At 49.4% G+C, this 12409-nt stretch overlaps 5 protein-coding genes across 5 annotated transcripts; 1 reads left to right on the top strand and 4 right to left on the bottom strand.

Moving 5' to 3' along the window:
• Positions 1-5181: 5181 nt before the first annotated feature.
• EI90DRAFT_3067066 (uncharacterized protein) lies at positions 5182-6130 on the bottom strand (the record flags this gene model as incomplete). The annotated part of the gene is made up of 3 exons (XM_039060999.1): positions 6052-6130; positions 5591-5987; positions 5182-5567 (listed from the first exon to the last, which is right to left on the bottom strand). Exons 2-3 carry the CDS (start codon positions 5984-5986, stop codon positions 5184-5186), a joined length of 780 nt encoding a protein of 259 aa, XP_038913802.1. The 5' UTR covers position 5987; positions 6052-6130.
• A 336-nt stretch (positions 6131-6466) lies between these two features.
• EI90DRAFT_1685008 (uncharacterized protein) lies at positions 6467-7511 on the bottom strand. The gene is made up of 2 exons (XM_039052037.1): positions 7427-7511; positions 6467-7348 (listed from the first exon to the last, which is right to left on the bottom strand). Exon 2 carries the CDS (start codon positions 7214-7216, stop codon positions 6629-6631), a length of 588 nt encoding a protein of 195 aa, XP_038913801.1. The 5' UTR covers positions 7217-7348; positions 7427-7511; the 3' UTR covers positions 6467-6628.
• On the bottom strand, positions 7225-7875 carry EI90DRAFT_3067062 (transcription initiation factor TFIID 23-30kDa subunit-domain-containing protein). Its single transcript, XM_039060998.1, has 4 exons — positions 7819-7875; positions 7671-7735; positions 7427-7604; positions 7225-7348 (listed from the first exon to the last, which is right to left on the bottom strand). Exons 1-4 carry the CDS (start codon positions 7846-7848, stop codon positions 7256-7258), a joined length of 366 nt encoding a protein of 121 aa, XP_038913800.1. The 5' UTR covers positions 7849-7875; the 3' UTR covers positions 7225-7255.
• On the top strand, positions 7681-9177 carry EI90DRAFT_3156096 (integral membrane protein S linking to the trans Golgi network-domain-containing protein). The gene is made up of 3 exons (XM_039066033.1): positions 7681-8124; positions 8184-8647; positions 8730-9177. Exons 1-3 carry the CDS (start codon positions 8095-8097, stop codon positions 9076-9078), a joined length of 843 nt encoding a protein of 280 aa, XP_038913799.1. The 5' UTR covers positions 7681-8094; the 3' UTR covers positions 9079-9177.
• Positions 9080-12280, bottom strand: EI90DRAFT_3067059 (uncharacterized protein). The gene is made up of 7 exons (XM_039060997.1): positions 12103-12280; positions 11932-12050; positions 11530-11877; positions 11373-11467; positions 9998-11315; positions 9651-9968; positions 9080-9606 (listed from the first exon to the last, which is right to left on the bottom strand). The coding sequence occupies exons 1-7, from the start codon at positions 12152-12154 to the stop codon at positions 9283-9285; spliced, it is 2574 nt and encodes an 857-aa protein (XP_038913798.1). The 5' UTR covers positions 12155-12280; the 3' UTR covers positions 9080-9282.
• Between the last annotated feature and the right edge of the window lie 129 nt (positions 12281-12409).

Genomic DNA, 12409 nt, shown 5'->3' with positions numbered 1-12409 from the left:
GCTGGTGGATCCATGTAGATAGTATGTTGGAGATCGCCATTCAAAAAGGCGGTCTTCACATCCATTTGGTGGACCTCGAGATCGAGTCGCGCGGCGATGGCGAGTAGGATCCGGATAGAGACCCATTTGACCACAGGTGCGAAAGTTTCATCATAGTCAACTTGAAAGATTTGACCAAAACCTTTAGCAACAATCCTTGCCTTGTAACGTTCAACGGAGCCGTCCGCTCCCTTCTTCAAGGCGAATACCCAACGACAACCGACGACATTTCGAACATCAACTTCGTCAGTACTAACCGGAACATAGGTCCGGGTTTCCTTCAAGGACAATAGTTCGTCTTGGCAAGCTTCGAGCCAGGCGTCAGAGTCGGGGCGGTTCATGGCGCTTTTGTAGGTGAGTGGAATATCGGATTGGGCGACGTAGGTGTGGGATTCGCCCACTGGTTGGGTGTCTGTGGAATGGGGCTGATTGGATCGGCTATAGGAACTCACGAAATATCGATCGTCATCATCTCTCGTGCGCGCGCGTCGTTCACGTCTCGATCGTCGCGGTCCCTCCGGTACGGATTCTTCCCCGACATCTCCACCGATCACACTATTCAATCCATCCACTTGTCCATCATCATCATTGTCCCTTTCTACCTCCCCGTTACCAGATCCAACCATACTCCCCCTGTCAACCACATGCGAGAGAGAATCCACCACAGGAGATTCAATCGTAACACGTTCAGAATCAGGTGAACCCTCGAAGAAGTGGACGTCGCGAGACTCGTGGATTTTTCGAGCGTCGGGGTCGTATATTACAAAGGCCTTTTTGCCGACGGCGAGACCTAGATGGATTCCCGTAATGGACCGGGCAGCAAGTTTATCCCGTTGACCTTCAGGAACAGCAAGAGTAGCCTTGCATCCAAAGGTGCGTATCGTGGATACTGATGGTTTGTTGCCTGTCCATAGCTCGAAGGGAGAAACATCATCAGGAAGGGCGGAATGGGGAACGACGTTTTTGACGAGTGCAGCGTGCCTGAGTGCGTATGGCCAAGCGGTCCGTCCAACAAGGGATTTGACGCTTTCAAGCATCGCAATCACCATCGTAACGAGAGTCCGGTTAACACGCTCGGCTACGCCATTCTCTTGGGGGGTGTGGGGATTGGTTTTCTCGTGGACGATGCCGATGTCTTTGAGGTATTGGGTGAAGTCGTTAGAGAAGTACTCACCACCACCATCGGTACGTAAGATTTTCAGCTTTTTCCCGCATTGACGTTCAGCTTGAGCCAGGAACTCCTTGAACTTCTCGAGGGCGTCGCTCTTCTTCTTGATAGGGTAGACAGTGAGATATCGCGAGTGGTCGTCAACGAACGTGATGAAGTATCGATACCCTTCACGTGTCACGGTCTGTACCTCACATACGTCTGAAAAAACGCGTCCAAGAACTTCGTCAGAACGGGTAAGTGTCGACTTTGGAATGGGGGAACGTGTATGGCCTGACGCTTCACACTCTTCACAGTAGGTAGAACTTCCCTTCCCATCCCCGATCACTTCCATTCCCCTGGCCATTCCACTCCGGACCATCTTCAGAATCGACTGCGTCGAGATGTGTCCGAGTCGGGCATGCCAAACATCAAGAGACGCTGTCGCTGTGGTTGTTCGAGCAACCAGCGCGGCTTCGACATTCCCGTCCTCGACATCTCTACTGATGTACGCACAATCTAAACCGGTTACGATACAAGGTAGCCTATAAAGGCCACCAGAAGTCTTGGCAATGCCGAGTACTTCGTCGTTTGGATTGAGGATCCGGCAACTGTGGACGGAGAAATGAACTTGTATCCCAACTGAGGTCAAGCGTGCCACGGAGAGAAGGTTAGTACCGATTTTCGGACAATAGAGAACGTTAGTGATGATGACGCAACGATCTTCGGTCCCATTGTGGAGGATGACTTCGATCTGGCCCTGACCAGTGGCAAAAAGGGCACGTTTGTCGCCGAGGTAGACAGGACGAGGAGGATGTAAAGGTGAGTATGAAGAGAACCAATTGCGATTAGCGCAGATATGTGATGACGCCCCAGAGTCTATAACCCATTCAGTCATCCGTGCACGATCGCTCCCTGCAACCGCCACCTGTTCTTCTACCAGAAAAAGGTCGATCTTGGCGTCCTTCTTCTTATCCTTCACGGCTTGTTTATCACTCGACTTTGCCGGCCGTTGGCCTTCAGATCCACCACCTTCCGCCCAACACTGTTCGAAGGTGTGTCCCAACCTCCATTTACAGTTAGTGTTTGTACAACGTGGGCGATCTTTAGTCTTTTTAGATTTCTTCCCGTCCGACTTATCTGACTCTTTGCTAGCAACCTTTCCAGATTTGGCAATTAGAGCGGTAGACGACCTAGGTTTGGATTTCCGTTTCTCTTCTCGGAGAATCTGAGCGATGAGTTTGTCACAGGCAATCGTGGATGCGTCGTCGAGATCCGCCAACGTTATCGTTTTAAGGGTATCATACGACTCTGGTAGTGCTTCGGACACTATCATAGCAAACTTGGCGTCAGTATAAGTATCGCCAAGACTAGTCAGTCGGTCGCGAAGTCCCCGCATCTCGATCAGCTGAGGCTCAAGAGGTTTGGAATCGTCTAGTTGGTAATGATGAAGTTGAGTCATCACTCTAGCTGCATCTTGTGCACCAACTCCATTGTAACGTTTCGACAGGGCAACCCAGGCTTCTTTAGCGGAGTCTTTCCCTTCAATCATAGATAGAGGGGTGTCTTCAATGGTGAGTGCAATCTGGGTAAGGGCGTTGCTGTTTTTCTTATCCCATTCGACAACAGCAGGATCAGGGGAAGTAGCAGCCGCTTTGCCAGAAGAGCTAGAGGACGATGAGGAGGAAGATGAGGAAGAGGAAGGTGAGGAAGAGGAAGGTGAGGAAGGTTTGTCGGAGGTTTTGGAACTGGGATCGACAAATTCCCAGAGTGCTCTGTCGACGAGAATCATGCGGCAGCGAATAGACCACATTCGATAGTTACGACCATCGTTCTTTAATTTCTCGATGTTGTAAATATTCTTAGAACTATCGTTTGAGGTGGCCATGGCTGGGATCACAACCTAATGAAATAGGAGCTATCGCGTGTAACTCAGTCTCGAAATAGAGAACTAGTATTAAGATGTTTACCTATCGCACGTAACTATAACATGAAAATACAATGAGTTATGCGCAAACACAGATAGGAAAGAAATGGTATCACCTCAGTCTCGAAATAGAGAACTGAGGGAGGGAGAAAAATTACGGCGTCCAGCGTAACTTATACGACTGGAGCCAATATCGCTTAAAGCGATTGTCTGTGACAACTAGCGATATAAGACAAAGTAAATTGGGAGCGCGTGGTACCGCGACTCTGAAACAAAAAGGTATAGTCGTTGTTAGTCACGACGATATTAAGTTAAAATAAAGACTCCCCAATCCACGCTGCAGCTCGGCTGTTGTCGATGAGCGTTGATATTCCAACAGGACGTTGATCAGAGCGGTTGCCATTAGATGGAGGTACAAGCACAGATCGAGTATAAGCTTTATACATAATGTGGAATGGGGTACTGCCGATGTTCAGCGCTTTATCAACCATGAGGCAATTCCAGGGGTTTCAAATTGCATTCAATGCCGCTTCTCAGAAATTATGTAAGCACCGCGCTTCATTTACCAGCTGTTCCTTTCTAATGGCGCGCGGTCATGATAACGAGGCCGGTTCGGGCCGTTAGGGTACTATCTAGCGCCCCGAGCAGTACTGTTAGTTCAGTCATTATCACGGACGTACCTCTTTCTTTGACACTACATGAAGGGTGAATGAACCTGAGATACCGATCGATCGTTAGGAAGTATCAGTTGACAGTCACCCTGCTGGCGGTTTCGACGCCCAAAGCAGTACTACCGGCGACCTGCTTATAACCTCAGGCTGTCTCCTTAGGGACTCAAGGATCCTTGGCGAATACTCGGATGGTGGTGCAGGCTTGAGTCTGTGGGTGACCATCTGTTGGTTCGTGTTTTGATACCAGAAACTGTGTTCAGAGGTATGTATCCCTTGTTTGGGTGAGGCCGCTAAAAAAGAAAACCGGGCCACTTTCAACTCGATCAGACGGCGGGGCGAATGCGGGACAGGAAGCAAAGTGCGATGGTCAGAAACGAGCCTGCTTAATACCAAATGCTGAATGATATATAGCGATGATGCATGCACGGCGAGCAATACATATTCCCACATAAGTAGGCAGACAATTGGCAGAGGCGGGTTCTCTTCGCCAACTTGCTATTCAAGTTGGACAGAAGATAATGACACTGCTTCTTCACACACGAACTCCGGAGACTCCATCGGGTGCGTCGGAGGACAAATGGAAGGAGAAAGACGAACTAGTGGTGCGGCCATCGTCACCATCGTCACTTTCGCTTAGCCAATCATTCTTACTCACCCTGGGTGATTTTTAAGCCTTCCATCCCTCTGGAAGCACAAAGTGAAGCGAGCACAGCTAGCAATTGCGCCTTCACCCATGATCAAGGATCTGGACGGACAAAAGCTTTCAACGCCTGCACCCCCCCGTCGACCACCGTGAATTCTTTTCCGATAACTTACGGAAGTGCATTTGTCCATCATGCGACACACACATCATCGCCTTGATCACTCTGCGAGCGGCGTCGCAAACGCATTCTCAAAAATCGAGTCTCCGGCGCAGTCCGAACTCAGTCCATGATCGATGCACCTGGCCCCTTCATCGCTGAGGTGAGGTTCATATCGTTTTGTTACTTATTCATTGTAGCCAATGCCGGTAGTTATCCTGGATTTTGCACATCCTACAAGTACTCTGTGACGGTTTCCTACTATCTGATTTTACTCCCTCGTTTCAATCTGCCTTCCAGTGCCCGATGGGATTCGTAAATTGAATTGAACAGGCCGCTGCTGCTCGAGTTTTTCTCTGGCAGAATTGTTTCTGCTTCTACATATGGCATGGGTGGTTCGAAAAAGCGAAAAAGCGGCGATTTGGGGCTGCAGGTGATAACTCGAAATGGCAGCAATTTAAACCAAATTAACTGAGCGACCCGTGTACTCCTCCATCCGATTGTCGATTGACACACTCTCGCACATATTTGTGTCTCCCACAGCAGGCACGTCAAGCAAGAGACTCATCTACGCAACAACCTGGATTTTAAATACACAGCTATCCAAAATGCGGGAGGAATGATGACCAAGACGGAGTCTGGTATAGATCAGGCGGAGGTGAAGCTAAAGAGCTGAATGTGAGGACAAGGAGTATGATCCGCGCAGCAGCGTAAACAAGTGCAACAAGCGCTGTTGTAACGCCACCAATTTTGTCATTGATACGTTCCTCAAACCATTCGGTGAAAATTGGAAAGACAGGAGCCACCGTGATATATATTGCTGAAACCCGCCACAGAATCATCTCCCTGTATGTCGGAAAGGGAAACGACCATGCAAGGCAATGGATTCCCCCAAAGATCATCCCAGTGGCTGCCAAAATGGAAATGAGTTCCAACCCCTCAGGCTCATCCACCCGCATGAGGAACATCGGATTTGCATGAGTCTCTTTAGTGTTGGTCGATCGACGTTTGCCTCGGAAGTCAGAGGAACGGAACGGGACTGTTGTGTCACATGGATTGGGAGTCGAATGTTAACGGGTTTATGCCACCACAACACGTAAACAAGGAGGCTTAATGCCGCATACGCCAGTGTCATTGTCTCGAGTTGCGATCTGTGCAAATGGCTTTTCCATCGTCCGACATATTGAGCGATAAACCATAGTAGTTGAAGGACAACGAGAAATTTCGAAAACCCATCGCCTTTGCTTCTATCAAGGATTTTTTTCTTTGGTATTGCGGCCTTTCTAGTATCCCGGTGTTCTCTATTATGTCGTTGTATCGCTGCAAGTCGTTCGGGTCTACTTCCTTTCCTTTTGATGGGTCGAAGAAGCCACCATGACGACAATGATGCGTCAAGGTCCATCCTTTGTGACAGGTCCAAGTCAGTGCCTCGTCCCTTCCTAACTTCCTCTCAAGTTCAGGACACACCTTTGACCATCTGGCATTCTTCGGATATTCTCCGAGACAACAAGAATTGGTACCATGCAAACGTCAGAATGGCCTCCGGTGAAACCAGTGAAGCCATCATCAGGCCAACGCGCAGTATAATCGACCTGATACCATCGTAGGACTCTGGTGGTATATTTGGGTGCAAATGCAAGCAAATATGGTAAGGAGACAGCTATGCACGATGCCCCACATCGTTCGGCAATTCCGGAGATCGCTGCAATCATCAGATACATTTTTCAGGAAATAAGTCACATTGGGAGGGGGGATGGGTGCTGAATAAACATTGTGGGCGAGAAGGACGCTGATAAGAGCGGTTGCCATTGTCGGATCCGGTCGAGTGCAGGTACGAGCACACCAAATGCAGGTTTAGCATATGCTTTATAACTGTGGACTGGCCAGGCAGGGCATAGGCATATCGACCCCATGTTCAAGCGCTTTATAAGATACGCGACTTTGGATTTCAAATTACATTTGGCCTACGACGCTTCTCGGAAATTAAGCACCGGCGTCATTCACTTTGAACAAATGTCGAATACATCTCAGCAGGTTGACGATTTTACATGATAAGTGCTTGACCATTGCGATAACATGTGCGGGTGGCCATGAAAACGAGGGCCGGTTCGGGCCGTTGGGGCGTATGGAGCGTACAACGGGTTACAGTCATCGCCAAGAAAGTAACACACTCGATGCTCGAAAACGTAGTTGCAGGGTTAGGTTCCTTCCCCACTCCCCAAAGGGGAGAGCCTCTTACTACACAAAGCAACATAGAGATGACTAATGAGTAAATGTACCTAACACCGATCGATCGATAGGAGGTATCAGTCACCCTGAGTGTTTCGACGTCGAACGGTGGCCTGTTTCTATCTCCTTGGGAACTCAAGGATCCTTGGCCAATACTCGGACGGTGGCGCACATTTGAGTCTGTGGGTGACAGTTTGTTGGTTCGTGTTTTGACACTAGAAATTGTATTCAGAGGACTTCGGATCGAGGGCATGTATCCTTCATTTGGGTACGTGCGGGGCCGTCTTCGTCCAGTAATACCAAATGATATATAGCGATGATGTGCGGCAAGCAATACATATTTCCCACATAAGCATATAAGGCCAGGCGAAGGGATACATACGATGTACGAATAACGATGCATGCATAGTTGCGATGAGAATAAGTTAAAGGGACCATCGAGTTATAGGAAGAACTCCGGCTTGCGGGCATTGATCCCATACTCTGCCAAAGCGGAGCCCAGATCGTCCATAGTAAGTACCGTTCTGGACTTGTCCTACATTTACAAGAAGAACACCCATACTATATACGCATTATTGTTTGGAAAAATCAAACACGATGTGGTGTAACGGACCTTTGCTAAACTCGACGAACCCGAAGCTCCACCTGCACCAGATGCACCACTCTGTGACTTCTCTGGAGCTTTCTGTCTACCTGATGGCGTCGCATTCGTTCGCACACGAGCGTGCTGGAATGCATCGGAGGCAATGTCGGATATAAATTTTTGAGCAGCAAGTGAGAGTAGCCGTTTTCTGCCGATTATATGGAAATTTTATCTTGTAAACGCTGTAAAAGGGGAAACGAAAGAACTAGCGTACAATCGAACGTCCTCAGTCTCGAATCCGACCCGTTGAAGGTAGTAATCCGTGACCTCGTTCGGGATCTGCCAAATCGATGTATTCAGTTATCAGAACTTCAGCTTACCCATCACTCGGAGAGGGATCACGACCACAGATCAAAACTTACCAGGGGCTCATACTCATCCAACATAAGCATAAACTCCGCCAAGGTGCGATCTTTCCGGGCAGCCTCATCCTCACGACGTGTCGTCGGCGGTAAGACTTCAGCCGGTGCAGCACCACTTGGCTGAATGGGTTCTTCTTGTTGTGAAGACATGTCGGAGTTACGCAATGGCTAAGGGTCGGGGATGGAAAAAAACGCTCGTTTGCGTCGAACCGTTGGTGCGGCCGTCACGTTCCTGACCACATTGTGGCTGTGCTATCCAACATTGATAACTTTTGGATGTGGGATCCAGTATTGCTCATCGCCCAGGTGAGGCGCTTATACTGCGTTGAAGTCGTTCATAAGGCTCAACATGAACTTTACCCAAGATAATATCACTGCAATCACTACATTACCTAACCCTCTGTGTCATTCTCCCGCCATTACTCTACCTCTTCACCACTTCGTTATCCCTTCGGTACTACAATGGCGGCGCAACGACCGTCGGAATGATCATGGATTGGAGAGAAATGGCCAGTCGGCCCACCGTCGGTAGGGGCGTAAGTGGTGGAGGTTGGGATCCTTTCGAGAGTGCATGGAAGGGAGTTGTTCGCGTCTCTCAATCTGAAGCTGCCGCCGGTGAATCTGGACTGGGAGGCTGGAAAAACAGTTTTTTAAAATCCGTCTCATCTGCTTCGACATCTTTATCGTCAGACCCATTGTTACTCCTGCGTCCTTCGACAGATGATGGGACGCTTGCTCCTTCATCCAACTCCATCTTGATTCCTGGCTCTAGTGATCCGACACGAGGTTGGATCATCGCATTTGCATGGCTACTCGCCTGCGCTGCCGAGTGAGTAACCATACCACCCCCCTAGGATATGACATTTACGCATTCTGTCCTCACTCCATCCTTGATCTTGATCCCTATACAGTACATGGTACCTCTACCACATCGTTCGCCGACCAAGATACATCCTCGACTTTGCCCTCACCCTCGTCCTCAACCATTTCATCCTTACATCCTACTACTCCTCATCCTTCCCCACCTCTCTCTTCTTCTGGTTCATCATGGGTATCGGAGCTCTTTTCGTAATCATTTTCGCGGAATACCTTTGTGTCCAGAGAGAAATGCGTGAAGGGCTCAAAAGTGTACGGGATGACGATTTGGATGATCACGAATTACGGAGATTGGATGACGTGGACGTGGACGTGGACGCTATCAGCGTAGACGATGAAGGACCAGATGTCGATGGGATGATAATCAGTACCATAGGCCCTTAGGATTCACAAACGGACAATACTTTTTTGGGGTCATTTGTACATTATCCATAAACCTAGGATACTCGTTATTTGTAGATAATGAAGATTAGACAGACTTGCAAGACGACGAGGGGTGAACAAAGAATCCTTAAAAGTAATGAATGCACGAAGAAGAGAGTCGTTAAGTGACGTAAAGGTAAATATTCTGCCATCATTAAGACTATATCATGAGCTCCGAGGACTGTGAATTTCAGCCTCCAGTGGAACAACACTGGATATCTGCGGCAAAGAGGGTACAGGGCGTGTTGGCCTTGAGGGCCTTTTGGGAATCGGCGGAAGAGGTTTAAAAGATATACCTGACGGTACCTGAGAAACAGGCGAAGGAATAGGTGAAGGTGACCTGGATCCGTCACTGGAAGTGGATAATGGCGAGGTGGCACCGGTTGGTGTGGGCGACAAGAGAGCAGGGAGTAGTGAAGGTGGTGCGCGTGAAGGTATTGGGGATCGACTTGTAGGTGAATCCAAACGGCCAAGATCAGAGACCTCAGGCTGAGGGGTAGGGTGAGAGATTTCCCTCTCCGTTTCTCGCCCACCAAGTAAATGACATCTTTCAATTCTCGTACAACGTCACCCCCAGGCCCCCAACTTTTCTCTCCGCCAGAATCGAACTCAGAATCATCCTTCGTAACGAGGGAAAGCGGAACACCTCTCCGCCCCGAAGCACGATACTTTTTTGCCAATGCGACTCGTTCCTCCCTCGAAAGCTTGCTTCGTTCACGGGCAAACAAAGGTACCTCGCTCTCACCTTCATACACTTGCTCAGGCTGGTTTGGCGGAAGGTGGAAAGGATCACCCGGCATGTAGAAATGCGACTTATCTTCATCGAAGACGTCTACGATACGAGCGCTGGACTCTGCTGCCGCAGAGTCAGGGTGAAAACGATCGAGGATCGAGGAGATGAATGTGTTCCCCCTTCTTCGTGCGAACTACGAGGATTGTAAGGTGAGTCTTCTTGGGAAGGTGGAAGAGGATCGGGAAGCCGCGAAAGGTCTGACGTCAAGTCGTCCTCATCATCGCCTGCACTTAATGCCGACACCAACGGAGTGCGTCCCCGTTCACATTCCTTAATTGCATGGCCTAGGTGCCGACGAATCTCCGAGTACTCCGTAACAACCTTCCGCCGGAGCCGCTCAATTTCACCCTGACCGAGTTCAACGCCATCAGGAGACGTAGGGGGACTTTGAAGGGTGCCTACGCATGCACGCAGGTGGTTTTTGGCCTTGTCGATGGCAGCCGACATGGCATCCATATGGGCAGCAAACATAGCGAGATTGTCGGGCATGGGTGCAAATGACTCGAGCTGATTCGACGGCAAGGGAAAGATGTCACTGATTCGTCTTATGCCGCCAGGAATTGTCGGTCTAATAGCCGGAGTGGGAACCTGGTCCGCAAGGATCATTATGTTTGTCTCCTCTATTGACGAGGATATGAGGCTTGAAGCCTCCCCCAAAGCGCTAGTGAGTAGAGTGATGACCTCAACAGTGTCCTCCCAGTAGGTATCATCCGGAAGTTCGTTGAACCGCAAGGCTAGCAAGTGCGAGGCTGCATATCTTCGACTAGCAAGACAGCTTTGAACATTGATTCTTAAGGAGTCCACCGAGCCATGCCTTCGTTCAGACTGATCTCTGCTCGAACCTGATCGGCGCATCGAGGAAGAAGGGGCGGTGAAGGGCGAGATGCGATGCGATGGCGACATGCCATCGAACGGCAGAGCTGGAATACCGACACTGCGAGGGGTGATGGAAGGTTGCAATACCCTCCCCATCGCAGGATTTCCCTTTCGCTGCCGTTGAATGCTCAGAGCAGACGTCCCGAATGATTCACCATCATAGTTTTCCTCTGCATCCCTTGTTACAGAAGAGGCGCTGAGTGGAGACTCTTCCGAATCAAAGGATGCATCCCCTTCAGAAGCAAATTGCCTCCGTAACGGAGTTTGGAGGGTACGTTTCGATCCGCCCCATGATGCACGTTTGGAGGAAGATTCAATCCGACCCTGGTGCACAGAAGACGCATGCCGACGATGATACGGAATCGGGGTGCTGGGAATGGGCGAGTACATCTCCGAAAGCATCTTCAGTTCGAGTTCAGATGTCAGAGGCCCGAAAAGACGCCGTATGTTGTCAATTTGGGATTTCGTTGTGTCACAAGTTGCAAGCAAGGATTCTCGAAGTTTGTCTACGGCCGGATGGTGAACCAACCTGGAGGCAGATTTGTTAATAATGATGCTTCCCTAGACCATAGCCCAGGAAATATACCTGAGCTCATCCTCTTCTATCGACCGTAATGCTTGAGCAGCAATCGCATCGAATTTCTCACTTGTATTGACCAGCGCAGTGACGGCGCTTAAAACCTAGCAGTACGGATCTAGACTCAGTGGCCTGAGGCACTTGAAACAATATAAAATGTACTCACCTTGTCGAAAACAGATGGAACCTCATGGCCCATATCGACGCTAGGTTGGTAAAATGTTTGCAATATCCACGAAGCAGCTGCGAGAACGGCAATGGGACTTTGGAGAGCAAATGCAGCCGCAAGTAAAGCCGGCGCAGCCCACGAGCTGGAGTTTGGTGGTTCATTCTCATGCTGACGGGTCTCCTTTAGTTCACTTTCTTTGGGTTTGACATCTAAATCTCCTTCCGTTGGATGTTCCGCAGACGCAACTGTATCGGACAGGATGGATGATGAGATAATTATATATTTGAAGCGTTCTGCGAATTCCTTGTTAGAGGCGCTGGAAGACATTATCAAAGAACGTCCGGCCTGATCGTAACGCATCAGTCGAGGGGCCACAAGGACATCACAGGGGATTCCTACCATTAGGAATATGACTACAAGGTGCAATAGTGTCGTCTGGTCGAGGGCCTCAGTCTCATTAGGTTCCGGGACGACGTCAAGCCCTCCTGGTATTGTTCTCCCTAGGGAGTCGCCAACTGCTAGAGTACGCGTCACGAAATGGAAGTTGAGAAGGGTATAATACTAACACACCTTGAAAGTAGTCGCGCAGGGGGCCTTCTTGGTCAACAAGAGCCTCCGCCATGGCGGAATATATTAGTAGCAGTCCGGGCGGAGCTCCCTCAAGCGGTGCTCCAACGAAATGTTGTTGCCAAAATTGCCTACTTCGGCATCTACAACTGTAAACAGAATGCCTTTGTCAGAATGTTACAACCTTCCTACATAAACAGTTTTAAAACGACCCTGGAGTTGCACAGCATTGATCCACCTCCAGCCATTTCAGGCAGCTGCCTGTTTTATTATTTATCTGCTTTCTTGTGTCCGAGATCGTTACCAGGTG

Source organism: Cantharellus anzutake (assembly GCF_015039405.1).
Source record: "Cantharellus anzutake strain C23 chromosome Unknown EI90scaffold_39, whole genome shotgun sequence".
In the NCBI taxonomy this organism is placed as follows: Eukaryota; Fungi; Basidiomycota; class Agaricomycetes; order Cantharellales; family Hydnaceae; genus Cantharellus; species Cantharellus anzutake.
This window is presented reverse-complemented; position numbering and strand designations above follow the sequence as displayed.